Here is a 15,852-nt window from a genome sequence, read left to right as displayed (position 1 = left end):
GTTCTATAGAGATTTATACAGTACAAGTGGCACCCACAACGATAATGGAAAAGAGAATAGTCTAGAGGAATTCGGAATCCCACAAGTAACGCCGGAAGAAGTAAGGAACGCCTTGGGAGCTATGCAAAGGGGGAAGGCAGCTGGGGAGGATCAGGTAACAGCAGATTTGTTGTAAGACAGTGGGCAGATTGTTCTAGAAAAACTGGCCACCCTGTATACACAATGCCTCATGACCTCGAGCATACCGGAATCTTGGAAGAACGCTAACATAATCCTAATCCATAAGAAAGGGGACGCCAAAGACTTGAACAATTATAGACCGATCAGCTTACTGTCCGTTGCCTGCAAAGTATTTACTAAGGTAATCTATAGCGGCTCCACAGCCCCTGTAGTACTCCATAAAGAAAAACAAAATCCCAATAAAGAAAGGCGTCAGGCAGGGAGATGCGATCCCTCCAATGCTATTCACAGCGTGTTCACAGGAGGATTCTGTAAAGGCTACTCAACAATAGATCATATTCACACTATCAATCAGGTGATAGAGAAATGTGTGGAATATAACCAACCATTATATATAGCTTTCATTGATTACGAGAAAGCGTTTGATTTAGTTGAAACCTCAGCAGTCATGGAGGCATTGCGGAATCAGGATGTAGACGAGCCATATGTAAAAATACTGAAAGATATATATAGCGGCTCCACAGCCACTGTAGTACTCCATAAAGAAAGCAATAAAATCCCAATAAAGAAAAGCGTCAGGCAGGGAGATACAATCTCTCCCATGCTATTCACAGCGTGTTTACAGGAGGTATTCAGAGACCTGGATTGGGAAGAACTGGGGATAAGAGTAAATGGAGAATACCGTAGTAACTTGCGCTTCGCTGATGATATTGCCTTGCTTAGTAACTCAGGGGACCAACTGCAATGCATGCTCACTGACCTGCAGAGGCAAAGCAGAAGGGTGGGACTAAAAATCAATCTGCAGAAAACTAAAGTAATGTTTGACAGTCTCGGAAGGGAACAGCAGTTTACGATAGGTAGCGAGGCACTGGAAGTGGTAAGGGAATACATCTACTTAGGACAGGTAGTGACTGCTGATCCGGATCATGAGAGTGAAATAATCAGAAGAATAAGAATGGGCTGGGGTGCGTTTGGCAGGCATTCTCAGATCATGAACAGCAGGTTGCCATTATCCCTCAAGAAAAAAGTGTATAACAGCTGTGTCTTACCAGTACTCACATACGGGGCAGACACGTGGAGGCTTACGAAAAGGGTTGTACTTAAATTGAGGACGACGCAGCGAGCTATGGAAAGAAGAATGATAGGTGTAACGTTGAGGAATAATAAAAGAGCAGATTGGGTGAGGGAACAAACGTGCATTAAAGACATCTTAGTTGAAATCTAGAAAAAGAAATGGTGGGGGGGGGGCATGGGCAGGACATGTAATGAGGAGGCAAGATAACTGATGGTCATTAAGGGTTACAGACTGGATTCCAAGGGAAGGGAAGCGTAGCAGAGGGCGGCAGAAAGTTAGGTCGGCGGATGAGATTAGGAAGTGTGGAGAACAACATGGCCACAATTAGTACATGACCGGGGTAGTTGGAAAAGTATGGGAGAGGCCTTTGCCCTGCAGTGGGCGTAACCAGGCTGATGATGATGATGATGATGATGATGATGATGATGATGATGATGATGATGATGATGATTAACTTACTAACTAAATGAACAAGCATGGTGTCACGTACGCGCAGGCAAACATAAACACACCTCGCTAGGTGAGCGTGGACACTCCCTGTCAAAACGCTGGCATAAGAAAGAGTGGCTGCAGCAGTAAGTGAATTTACCTTCGTGCTGCCTCTTGCTTCAATGGGAACTAAGCCGTGAGAACACAGTGCACATGAAGCTACGAGCTCTTGGTGCACCTAGACTCTCTACTCGTCACAGATCACTTTAAAACATAGGACTCGTGCAACCGCGCTCAGCCGCGCCGCGTGCAGCTGCCGCGAGAGTATAACCCCCCGGTGCCTTGTACGTGGTGCAAGTCGGAGTGCTTCCTCCCCACCTTCCTCCCTTGCGTGTGCGAGATCAAGCCACCACCCTCAGCTTGCTCTCTCATGCTTTCACTCACACCTACAGCATATGGTATGGAATGTAATACCTTACGTCTTATAATTTATAATACCTTATGTCTTATACCTTATAATACCTTATAGCCTTATAATAGCCTTACGTAATACACTTATGTAATACCCTTATGTAATACTCCTCCAATGGGGTTTTAAGGTGATAAAGTGAAGTGATATGGTGCATGGCCTCGGTGTTATTGCACTTGGACTTCATACAGAACATCACAGTGACTGCGATGACGATGGCAAAGATATACCTGGAGTGTCTATATAATTGCTATTGCAATGAAATAATGCAATGTCACGCTTTGCTGTGCATAGCCGAGAGAGTGGATCTGGTCGCTCTGGTACTTTATTTCATAGCACCATGATATTGTACATGCATTGCAATCAAAACACAAGGGAAATCATTCAGGCTTATTATACCAACAAAACAGCTGCATCCTGTGTAAGCCAGCCAAGTTTCACCCAGTCAAAAAGAAGGGAGGGAGGAATGATGTTCCTAGAAAGATCATAGCATTGAAGCTGCTGTGCTGTGCCTGTCTGCGTTTTTGTTCATGCTTTGCACGTGCGTTTATCGCCACCAATGTTGTGCATCACACTATATATAGTCTCCTCTCTTCAATAAGAACTCACTTGATAGTAGCTGTTGTCTTGCCTTTTCCTCCTTTAGTCCCATCTTTTGATGCCTTACTCAGGATAAACCAATGCCAACTCATCAAACTTTCAGCATACCACAGTTTGTGTGCCTTCCTTGGCGCCCTCACTTCTCACTCGTGCAATATCACAACACGGCATGACAGACGTGTTCCGCCTTCAGATGCGCGGCCAGGCTCGGTGTTCCGCGTGATGCCTGAGGCGGGCGGCTCCCGACCTCCTCCAACCTCGTCATGCGGCCACTCCCGCAACCCGTCGTTGGACGCCCGGCAGGCCGGACCGTCGGCATCCATGGCGCCTCCACCACCACCGCCGCAACTGTCACGCAGCTCGTCCGACCTGCGGCCAGGCGGCGTCCGGGGCCACTCGCGTGCATCTTCCCTCGACCTGCGGCACTCGCGCAACTCTTCGGCCGACTTCAGCCGCCGCATCCGCGACGACAGCGGCTGGGCCAGTGTTGCACTGCCCCAGGGTGAGTGAGTCACAGGTCTGCACTGGCCACTTGTTTGGTTACTAGAACATGAGTGGCATTAGTGGAAAGGGTGGTATCATAACGACAACCTAGGGAAGAGAATGGGTAAGAAGTTGTGCAGGTTGAGCACATATGTTGGAATCTTGTATGTAGAGCAGCGCTTTTGTGATGCTGAAAATTAAGTTCTATGGAAATAAATAGAATGCCTACAGTTTTGTTCATTTTCTTGTTACGCCACATTTAATCTCGTGCAATGCTTTTTTTGCATGAAACTGTTAACAAGCGATGCCGAGGTGGCAAGCACCAAATCGGGTTGACGTGCAGTTTGGGACATCCACACAGTGATGTCATGAGAGCAAAAGCAGTGCATGATGCTTGCCGAGGGAAGAATGGCGATGGTAGGTGTGTGTGTGCACTGAGAAGTACAATGCATATCTAGCTGCATTGAAGTATTCTATACCCCTTGTGCCATAGTGGCTGTAAAGAAGTTACGGGACCTTCATCACACTTGGTTGTCGTGCCGCGTGATGAGGAAAGGACGCAAGAAAATTAGTCGAACACATAATGGAAACAACCTACATTTGTGAAAACTAAAAAAAAAAAAACTACATTTATGAAACCCACAGTTACCAAACTACAATCACAAAGGACGTTAAGGCACACGACACGACATGACTAGGCTAAAAGTCCTAAGGTTGCCGTGTGTCTGAGAAACAAAACATTTAAAAAGAGCTCACGGTACAGTAGACAGGAAACGAGAGGTGCCGGAGTGACGGTGCCGTAATGAGGGGCGGCAGCGTGATGACGTAGAAGACGCCTCGATGTTGGACAGGAAGAAGATGGCTCGCCACAAACCAGGGACAACCGCTCGGCAGTCAGCCTGCATCCGAGCCACAGCGCACGTTGCAGGTATGGTCAGCCTGTCCTGCGGACGACTTGTGCGCGAGCCGCAGTGCTCGGTGCATATGCAGGCATTAGCCAGGCCACAAACGGTGCTCCGCTGAACAGCCAACCCAGGAGACGCGTTATCGTCGGCGTCGTTTTCTTTCACTCATCACAGTGGCACATAGTCATTCTGGAGGATTGGCCAAGAATGGGCACACACCTAATAATCCAAGAATTGTACTAGTAGTAGCAGTAGAAAACTTTACTTGTTTTGTAATGAAGTCCCAGATGGTGGAGCCTTCAACCCAGGGCCCCATTCACTGCTGCTATCTGGCTGGCATGGTCAATCGGGTATCACTGGCTGTCCAAGGCTGTGATGGAAAGAGCGAATTGGTAGCCCCAATTTAATAAAAGCAAAGTTATTGAATAACATGTGCTATTCCAATAACTCTTCTGTGTGCTTTAGAAGTAACCTATGAGCTGGTATTATCCGCACAGGTCTTCACGTCGTGATTTATAGTTTTATTAGGCAGAACAGAGGTGTGCTCGCTGGCACTACGTTGTTGGTCAAAATTACTCGGCCTACTTGGGACACCACACCAACAAGCGACAGGCGAAACCCCCAGGGGGTTTTGCCACCAACATACCTTGTATTGTTCAGAGTAAGAGATAGAAATCAAATACTGTATTTACTCGCATAATGATCGCACTTTTTTATGAAAGAGAATTGCTGCAAATTCAAGGGTGCAATCATTGTGCGGGTTAAATTTTACACGAAAAGAAAAAAAAAAATTTTCATCCCGCAGCAAATGCGGGATGACAGCAGGTCAACAAACAGGCGACTGACGCTGTGACACTGCGGGATACAAAAACAAAAGTGGCGGCCGGCGGAGTAAGCCGAATGTGCCGAACGTGATTTTTTTTCTTTTTGTGAATACATTACGCGCACTGAAACAGTTTCTTCCGTATGAGTAATGAATTATATTGTTAATATCGGCAAGTTTACAGCAATAACATAGCCATGTCCACTCTGGTAGGACAGAAACAGAGATGGACATGCTTAGCTGCCAGTGACATAGAAACACATGGTGGGCATGCTGCGAAAACTGCGGCATTTGTCTTCACTACTATGCTAATACGGCACGTTTCCGCTAAGGGTGGGCAACCATCTTAGCTGTGGCACAAGCGTCGGCGTGTGAATAGGGTACACTTTGTAGTTGTTGTTGACCACAACCATTATCAAGCCTATAAATAATAAAGCCAAGGCAACTTTGGTTATAGCTTTCTTTTTTTCATGGCCCATGATCTCTAGCCCACTAATCACGCACAGTGTCCCATAGTCACCACGACTACACTTGACAAAGCTGTGCACGACATTCAGGGGCTCAATAACCGTCACTGAAGTGGGTGCACGAGTGGGCTCATTATTGTCCCTGCCATTGCCCACTGGGACGCTGTCGGTGACTTCGTATTTCATGTTCACGTGTAATGTCTGCTTATGTGTTCACATTGTCTGCCTAGTCTGTCACTCCCATCGCCTTCTTCGTACAATAGCGTAAATGCACATGTGGCTAAGATTTTTTGCTGATAACGGTTCAGGGTGATGTTCTGTCTTTCAAACATACACTTGTTTCACCCAAATCGACATAGGTAACGTAATTTTACCGTTCTTGTGTAGTTAATGTGTAGTAATTAGGCCGAAAAACCTTCACAGTGGCAGCATGTCGCAGTAGTTTCCACTGTTTATGCTTCCGGCCAACTGGAATGCTTCGCTTTGTTGTGTAAATTAGTCATGTCCAGCTGGTAGTAGAATATATCACGAGTTCTCGAATAAAAATTGGTGGCTGCACTTGCAGTTTTAAAATGACGGGTGATCGGGAACCGGCTGCCATTTTGTCATGGCAATACGATGCCGCATCTAGTTCTTAACATGGACGTTTCTAACTAAAGTTTGCAGCTAGGTGCGGAGACACACTGAAACAAAAAAGACGCTGAAAGTCTGGTTTCCACCAAAGTGCTGGCAAAACGCAGCTTCAGTGCAGTGAATTTCTCAGTGTTTCCTAAAGAGCAAGTCAATATATATTTAACTACTGATATGACGGCCACTTTTTGCAAAACTATCGAGTTTGTTTGAACCGGTGCATCTGTATATATTGCTACGGAACAGCCGCCACGGTGCGGCTGCACTGAGGAGGAAGAAGACGACGGGGGCCCACTTGATATAGCGTCGCCATTTAGGCCTTCCTTTAGCTTCCCTGTAAATAAATTGTGTATAGTATTGGGCTCCAGCTACACGTACCATTAATTTGGTGGAGGTGGACGTTCCTCGTACCCGTCATGGAGCTTCGCAGCTGTCGCAACGGCGACAGTGCAGCTTCGACTCCGGCCGGCGGCACTTCGTCTACGCAACCATCTCCGCCTGCAGCCCCGACCTATGTCGCCGTCTCCCCCCCTCGTGATCCTGGTGTTTTCAACGAAGTCGGCAGTCCTGATGTTGACGACTGGCTCCGCTTATACGAACGTGTCAGCACCAGTCACAGGTGGGATCCGACCATTATGCTTGCGAACGTTCTTTTCTACCTCGACGGAGCTCCACTTGCATGGTTCCAGACTCACGAAGAGGACATCTCGAGCTGGGATCTCTTCAAAGAGAATCTCCGCAACCTCTTTGGCAATCTGTTCGGTCGCCAAGTCAATGCCAAGAAAGCCCTTGCCACACGTGTACAAACGTCGACCGAGTCCTACGTGTCGTACATTCTCGACGTCTTGGCCCTTTGTGCCAAGGCTGACCCGACCATGTCTGAGGACGATAAGGTTAATCATGTCCTCAAAGGCATTGCTGACGACACCTTCAATTTACTGGTGTTTACGAACGTCACCAGCATCGATGCGATCCTCAAGGAGTGCCGCCGTCTCGAGCATGCTAAAAGCCGCTCAGTATCCCAGCACATCACGCGACTTCCCAACACAGCTGCTACGTCATCCTGTGACGACCTCTTCCACCAGCCGTCAGGATGTGACAACTTGACCCGCATCATTCGTCGTAAGGTCGAAGCAGTACAACCGGCGGCCCCTTCATTCACGTCACCTGATCATTCTCCGGTGACAATCTCCTTGATCCAGGCCGTCGTCCGTCAAGAGTTGTCCAACATTGGCCTGCAATCCATTTAGTTCCATACGCTCGGAACCTCTTTCTCCACGCACGTCCCCACCGCGTCCTTCTTACTTCTCTTACGGACAGCACAACCCCTCCGAATGGCGAACTGTGGATGACAAGCCGATCTGTTATAACTGCCGACGCATTAGACATGTCGCTCGCCACTGCCGCAGCCGCTGGACTTCTCCGATACGCTATTCTCCTGATTACCCCCTCTCGCCCCTCTAGCGCGTCCTTTTCCTTCGCCCCTTCTATGCCTGCTCCATCATCTGACCTTGCGACAGCTTTGACACGATCCCCCTACTCCTGCTCGCCTCCTCCCTCCCGTCGTCAGTCTTGTTCGCCCCCGTCACGCCATGCTCCTTCTCCGACCTACTCGCCGCACCCCCGACCGGAAAACTAGACAGTGCAGCTTCTGGAGGTGAAGCTGCAAAGACGACATTGGCTCAAAATCCTCGCTTCACCTTACCCACAACAAGAATCTTTTGGACGTTCTCGTCGATAATGTTCCTGTGTGCGCGTTGATTGACACCGGGGCGCATGTGTCTATTATGAGTGCTGCTCTTCGCCGTCGGCTCAAGAAAGTTCTGACGCCTGCCCCGAACCGATTTGTACAAGTCGCCGACGGAGGGAGTGTCGCCATTGTTGGCATGTGCTCTGCGCGAGTCACGATTGCTGAGAGACACACCGTCGTTCTCTTCACGGTCATCGAGCATTGCCCTCACGAACTCATTCTCGGTCTGGATTTCCTGGCCAATCATTCTGCCCTCATTGACTGTTCGGCCGGCTCACTTCGCCTTGACTTGCCTCTTCTTGCCGACCCTGTAGACCCGCCTCCAAGCCGTTTGAGCTGCATGGATTTTATTCGCCTACCATCTCAATCTGTGACACACGTTGACTTGTTGTCCTCACCAGCTATACTTGACGGTAATTACGTGGTCGCACCTATTCCGGCAGTTATACTTACACAAGGTGTTACCATGCCGCACACTGTGCTGACAATTACTGGCAACCGCACCTGCCTTCCCCTTGTCAATTTCACGCTAACCGCGCAAGTTCTGCCTCAGGGGATTTCAGTGGCTATAATTAGCGCTTTGCAGGATGATGAGATCGAGCCATTCACAGTGGAAGATTGTCACAGCTCAGCCCATACCGTGACGTCATCGCACAGTACTGACGTCGACATTGAGAAGATGGTTTCCTCTGACCTTACACCTGTTCAAGCTGAAGCCCTTTGCCGCGTTCTTGACGGCTATCGCGACATTTTTTACTTTGAAAATCGACCCTTAGGTCAAACGTCCGTCGTGACCCATCGCATAAACACTGGCAATGCAAACCCTATTTACCGACGTCCATATCGTGTTTCTGCGTCCGAACGAGCTGTTATCCAACAGGAAGTCAAAAAGATGCTTGCAAAGGACATTATCGAGCCTTCTTGTAGCCCCTGGGCTTCTCCCATTGTACTTGTCAAAAAGAAGGATGGAACGTGGCGTTTTTGTGTAGATTATCGCCACCGGAACAAAATCACAAAAAAGGACGTCTACACTTTGCCACGTATTGATGACGCTCTAGACTGCTTATACGGTGCCACCTATTTTTCTTCTATCAACTTGCGGTCCGGCTACTGGCAGATATCCGTCGACGACATGGACTGAGAGAAGACTGCATTTATTACCCCTGACGGCCTTTATCAGTTCAAAGTGATGCCTTTCGGTCTCTGTAACATGCTTGCCACCTTCGAATGAATGATGGACTCTTTGCTTCAGGGGTTCAAGCGGTCCACCTGTTTGTGCTATCTGGACGACGTCATCATTTATTCGCCCACATTTCACACGCATTTAGACCGTTTTTCAGCGATTCTTGACATGTTCCGCCGTGCCGGTCTCCGGTTAAATTCGTCAAAATGTCACTTCGCTCGCCGCCAAATCACCGTCCTTGGACACCTCGTGGACACCAGAGGCGTGTGACCTGATCCGGACAAAATTCGCGCCATTACGAACTTTCCTGTTCTGAAGTCTACCAAGGACGTTCGTAGTTTCGTAGGGCTGTGCTCTTATTTCAGACGCTTTGTGAAGGATTTTGCGACCATCGCACGTCCTCTTACCGACCTCTTGAAGAAAGACGCCCCATTTTCTTGGGGACCTGACCATGCGGCATCTTTTTCGCAGCTCACTACTCTCCTTACCACGCCTCAAATTCTGGCCAACTTTGACCCGTCTGCCTCAATGGAAGTTTGAGCTGATGCCAGTGGTCACGGCATAGGAGCAGTGTTAGCACAACGCTAGCGTGGACTTGATCACGTTTTAGCCTATGCCAGCCGACTTCTATTACCCGCTGAGCGCAATTATTCAATCACAGAGCGCGAGTGCCTCGCTCTTGTGTGGGCTGTTGCGAAGTTTTGTCCATACTTGTACGGACGCCCCTTCTGTGTCATCACTGATCACCACGCGCTCTGCTGGCTATCTTCACTCAAGGACCCCACGGGACGACTCGCTCGCTGGGCGTTACGCCTGCAAGAATATACCTTCTCCGTGGTATATAAGACGGGACGCTTGCACCAGGATGCCGATTGTTTGTCCCGCTACCCCATCAACGAACCGGCTGATGCGGACGCCATCGCTGGCGTTTTCTCTGTGTCCCAGTTGCTTGAAATCGGCAACGAGCAACGCCGCGATCCTTCATTACGAGCCCTCATCGACTATCTGGAGTCAACGCCTGGCGACGCTTCTCTCCGGATGTTTCTCCTTAAGGAGGGGACATTATACCGCCGCAATCTCGATCCACACGGCCTTGACCTTCTGCTCGTAATTCCATCACACCTGCGTTTGACTGTCCTCCAACAACTTCACGACGCTCCCTTGTCTGGACGCTTGGGCGTCTCGCGCACATACAACCGTGTACGCCATCGACTCTTTTGGCCGGGTCTCGCCCGCTCCGTGCGGCGCTACGTTGCCGCTTGTGAGCTCTGTCAGCGCCGGAAGAAGCCCTCCCCACCTACAGCTGGATGTCTCCAGCCAGTCGACATCCCACCGGAACCCTTTTTCCGTGTTAGTCTTGACCTTCTTGGACCATTTCCTCTCTCGGGCTCCGGAAATAAATGAGTCGCCGTCGCTACTGATTATACTACGCGGTACGCAATCACCAGAGCCCTTTCAACAAGTTGTGCTACTGACGTTGCTGACTTTCTGCTCTATGACATCATTTTAGTGCACGGTGCTTCGTGCCAATTACTCACTGACCGTAGCTGCAGCTTTCTGTCGGCAGTCATTGAGGACATCCTCCGCTCCTGCTCGACAAAGCACAAGTTCAGCACATCCTACCACCCACAGACCAACAGCCTCACGGAGCGCCTCAACCAGATCATCACCGACATGCTTTCAAAGTACGTTGCGACCGACCACCATGACTGGGATCTTCACTTACCATATGTGACGTTCGCGTATAATTCATCGCGTCACGACACCACCGGCTAGTCACCATTCTATCTCCTATATGGCCAAGAACCCGCGTTGCCCTTGGACACTTTGTTGCCCTCGGCCACACATTCAACCACTGAATACGCCCGCGACGCGATCGCACACGCCGACCATGAGCGCTAGCTCGCCCGCACCCGTCTCGAGGCCTCACAGGAGCATCAGAGACGCCTCTATGATTGCCACCATCGCGATGTGCACTTTACTGCGGGTTCTCTGGTGCTTCTCTGGTCACCCATTCGACATGTGGGCCTTTCCGAAAAGCTGCTGTCGCACTACACTAGCCCATACCGTGTGGTGTGACAAGTGGCTGATGTCACGTATGAAGTCATCCCCGCCGACCTGTCAGCGTCATTGTCGGCTGCAAGTGACATCGTTCACGTGGCGAGACTAAAGCCATACCAGACACCTTTCACCGCGGATGTGTAGATTAAGCACCAGGACGGTGCTTCTACTGCCGGGGGTGATGCTACAGAACAGCCACCACAGTGAGGCTGCACTGAGGAGGAAGAAGACGACGTGGGCCTACTTGATATAGCGTCGCCATTTTGGCCTTCTGTTAGCTTCCCTGTAAATAAATTGTATATAGTATTGGGCTCCAGCTACACGTAACAATATATTCAAAGACTTGCCTCAAGGCATCGTGCATGTATGACATATATCTTAAGCATATTGTGTGCATTGGGTTGCCGCTAATGACATAACAAAATAATCACTAGAGCAGACACATGTTAGGGTATGTAATTAACTGTCTAAACATTGAGAGGCTGCATTTGTTAACAATTAAATTACACTAATTCATTTCCATCATTAATGACAATGGTTGATGAGGATTGATTAAACGTGTGACACTTAAACATTGTGACGTGACAAACGGTTTGACACTAGAATACTTTTTCATGACCCCATGACCTTCCTGTCTGAAGCTGTTCTGGAGTGGTTTACAGTAACAGCCAACAAACTAAATAATGCTATCATGTTTTGAGGAACTCTATTGCATATTTGCTGCTGCTGTACTTCAGAGTTTAGAGTCGTCCGCATTGAGTTGTGGAACTGCACCCAGCCCTCCCACTGACTGGATGCTCTCCTGTCGGCAGGTGTGTCAGCATGGCCGGACAATCTCCGGGTCTGCATGGTCAAGGGCCACCAGAACTGGATCGCCGTAGCCTATGCTCACTTCGTCAGCTGCTACAGGTGGGACCTAGCTCAAGCGTCTTCAAGGGGCCATTGGGGCAGACTGCCATAATTATTCCACTATAAGGCAAGGGTGCAGTTGGGGCAACCAAGAAAAAAAGCTTCAGTATGCCACGTTATATAAGGCAATAAAGCGTAGCTGACGGATTATTCAGAATCGGCGGGGATTGTCCAAAATACTAAATGGCTAACACAACCAAAACGCAATATGACGACCAAGAAATGGGTGGAAGAGAGCTTCAATGCACAGAGTGCAGGCTGTATGCACATTTTTTCTTTAGGTGTGGCTTCACGGCATATTGAATTCCACCTCGTAGTGCATCTTCACGACATTGCGACTTTGCACTGCCCTAAAGCTATACTATAAGGCGAAATTTGAGTTGCTGTGAAGCCACACCTAACGGAAAAATTCACATATAAGGCGGAGGGGGGGGGGGGCTCATTTCGAGGCTAAGCATATTGGGGAAAGAAAACCTTGCCTTCTGTTCAAATAGGTACATTATTCTATATCTTGTTAGCATTTTGAGTCTAAAGCCAAGCTTGCTTGTAACAAATATCCATATATAACGAACAAAGAGGATGTCACTGCATTAGTTTTCCCGTGGTCAGTGGTTTCTGTGTTTGGATAGAACAAATATCAAAAGGGTCAATATCAAAAGGGTCACCACTTTGTTAGTGCAATCATGATGGGAGCTCAAAAAGACTGCAACAAAGACACAGTGCCATTGCTTTCGTTTGTCCGAGTGTTCTCATTTACCCTCTCAGTGTGATTGTCCAGTCGAACCCACTTATAACGCTACCAGTTTTAACAATAGATTGGTTATAACAATGAGAAGCTGCTGCACTGTCAACTTTTCTGTTTTCCACGGTGAAATAGCCCGCTTACTACAATACCCTGGTAGCACATTATCGGTTATAACGATGAAGTCTGGCTGCTGGGTGTCTGAGCCAGAAGGTAGTGAAACGCAAAATCCTCGAAAAGAAAAAAAAAGAGAACAATAAATTTGAGCGGCTGCATGATGGCCCACTGCTCCAACAGCCGCCGTGCGCTCATTTTTGAGTCTTCTCCAGGCACCTCTCTCCCGTTGCCCTTCCTCCCCTCCGAATACAAATGGGCTGCGCCCATAGCTCTACACCTCGCCACCCTCCGAAACACGTATGGACCGCGCAAACTGCACTGCTTGCATGTTGCTCACTGGCTCCGCATTTAGCGCAGTTCTGCAAACAGCTTGACCACTCGTGTTCGCCTTTGTTGATTGCATCGAAATCGTTCCTGGCCACTTGGTTTTTCAGCCTCTTTTGACTCGCCACCGAAACGGAAAATGGCTTATCCGCCCGCTGATAATCAGCAATGCACGACATTGCCAGTGAAAAGAAGGCGCACAGCTGCAGATTTGGAAACTGAGTTCTAACGGATGAGGCTGTCGTCGCGAACTTGCTTGCATCAGATAGCGACGGCGAAGGTGGCAGCGATGACTTGGTAAGGCACGTTTGCCTCAACATTGTCCTCACAGGAGGCCCAGCAGGTGACTCAGTCCCTCCAGGGCTTCATTCTCGCGAGGAACCTTCCACTCCACTACGTAGAGCACCTGGATACAAAAGACCCCTTTGGGGCCACCGAGGTGACGCCTCGGTGGAGCTCGTATATCGCTTGCCGCCTATGACCCCTCTTAGCAGTTGTTATAGCAGTGCCATTCTTTAAAGGGCACGTTATCAGGTCTGGCCACTTCGAGCTGACAAGCGCAGAGCATACAATGCGCGATAACGATCGTGTCTGCAAAGTATTACACCGCCACTTGCTGCGAAAAGATCTGAAATTTCAAACCGAACGCTGTTTCAGCTTCTCCTTCCGGCTGCCATGCTCCAATCCGGAGGGAGACCTACACGTGCGAGTGTATAGAGAAAGACGTGGCTAGTGTGCCTACGTACACGTGTTTGTGCTGTGGCGTCGCTCGTGGTGACACGTGACTTCGAGAATTATTCAAGGCAACATCTGTGATTTGTGTAATATGTTGCTAGAATAGATGAATTAAAGCTTACAGAAATAATAAAAGACACAAACCGAATGGCTGCATGTTTTTGTTTTACTTTGCACCGCAGCAAGAGAGATGTACTTCCATTTCATCTGCTCGTTCCCACGTCATGCACTCACACGCGCAGGCACCGAAGCTATCTCACTTTCTGCAGTGTCCCAGCGCATGACCATGCTCTGTGATGAGCTTGTGTCTTCCTCAGTATTTGACTTATACCACTATTCAGGTGTCCTCATGCAAAGTGCGCAAAATTGTGCGCTGCGTGGAACCAAACAATCAACATCTCACGTGTGAAGCTGTCAGCGGAAGTGCGTCGCGCCAGAAAAAGGCGAGAAGCAAAAATAAAAATGAAGGTGGGGCCCATCACGTGTGCATCACGCGATCCTCGAGCTCCGGCATGGGAGAACGCAGGGAAATAATTTCGCTTATAACATTTATAACCGAGATTATAACCGGGCTTATAACTCGGTTATAACATTTATCGGTTATAACAATGGAATCAACAGTAGACTTTCGGTAATTTGACTCCAGCCTGTTTGATTTTTTGGTAAATTTTATCCCGACTGAAGGTTCCAGCCTCCACCCTTGAATTTCTGTCGGCCACAATTTTGATAATTTCTATCTCTAAATTGACCCTCACTAGATAGTTCAAACTTGACCAGTCAGCTCTAATGCAGCCGACACAAAGGGTGACCCTATTGGTGATCACAATAGATGCCACATATGTCTTCCCAGTGCAGTGGGGCAAGGAATGTGTCGAAAAATGGTTACCTATTTCCGAAAATGCCTGTTATGTGTCTACTCAAGAAGATATTAAAGTGTTAATGGCAGCTCACAAGGGATGATTACCTGTATTTACCCATTTTTAAATTGTACATTTTTTCCAAGGATATGAAACCACATTCGATGCACCCTGCCGTACAAGCCAACATCATCGCAAGACGGCAAGAGAACAAGTCCTTGCACAGAAAGCTGACGATGATGCACCGCTTTCAGTCTTAGGTTACAAAAGATAGTTCAAAGTTATTTTGCATGCCAAGGTAGCAGCAACAAAAATTTGTCACGAGTTTTAGGCGTTCTCAAGAATTGTGAGTATTGCAGGATGAACTAGCAGAGTGGTTAACCTAGGCATGGCCATTATCCCATTTGTAAATGCTGCGGAGTTGTTTCATACACATGGAATGTCAGATGTGCTATAGACCGCACGGATGATGACAAAGTGCACCAATTCATTTAGGCCAAGCAGTTGTGGGGACTGAGATAACTTCGATGACGAAGTAAAAATTAGTTGGCACTCTCAGGGCATCAATGGCAGCTGACCAGTATATGGTAGAATCTCGATGATGTGAATCTCTTGAGGTGGAGCAAATATTTGTAGCACTCAAAATTTGTATCACCTAAAAATATACTAAAAATGGAGAAATTAAGGGTGTATGTGGCAATAAAACACAGCCGACTTCCTCAAAATTTCAGATATCTTTCTTCTTCCACAAACTTAAGACCTTTCTTTATCTCATTGCGAAATATTTGGAAGAAATTCGCAGCACAGTTTGAGACAATTCTATTTTTTGTGTGTGTTGTTTTCGAAATTGGGCTTCGGGAGGTGCTTTGGCACTGCTGATGACTCAGGTGTGGCTTTCTGTTGATGTGTCGCTGCCATCTTGTTATCCCCATAATCACCAGAAATCGGAGATTCAGATAGCTGCAGCACTGTATTTATTTCTCCGTGCAGAAATAAAAGCAACAAAAGGCAGTGTAAAAAGGGAGAACTAGCATCAGAATTCTTTACTGCAGTCACGTTACACACAGGGAGCGCTCCTATTGGCTGGCGTGAAATTGAATCACTGGGCCTCTT

The 15,852-nt window shown here is 48.2% G+C and overlaps 1 protein-coding gene across 4 annotated transcripts in view; it reads left to right on the top strand.

Moving 5' to 3' along the window:
* LOC142568052 (BTB/POZ domain-containing protein KCTD3-like) overlaps positions 1-15,852 on the top strand; it is a 176,375-nt gene that overhangs the window by 30,672 nt on the left and 129,851 nt on the right. For all 4 annotated transcript variants that reach the window (XM_075678135.1, XM_075678134.1, XM_075678136.1 and 1 more), the window contains 2 exons: positions 2,947-3,255; positions 11,868-11,964. In XM_075678135.1, coding sequence (XP_075534250.1) covers positions 2,947-3,255; positions 11,868-11,964 — 406 coding nt within the window. The remainder of the gene's footprint in view (positions 1-2,946; positions 3,256-11,867; positions 11,965-15,852) is intronic.

The sequence above is a fragment of the Dermacentor variabilis genome, unplaced genomic scaffold (genome assembly GCF_050947875.1).
Source record: "Dermacentor variabilis isolate Ectoservices unplaced genomic scaffold, ASM5094787v1 scaffold_16, whole genome shotgun sequence".
Classification (NCBI taxonomy): Eukaryota; Metazoa; Arthropoda; class Arachnida; order Ixodida; family Ixodidae; genus Dermacentor; species Dermacentor variabilis.
Note: the sequence above shows the minus strand (reverse complement) of the source record. Positions and strands in the feature narration are given on the sequence as shown.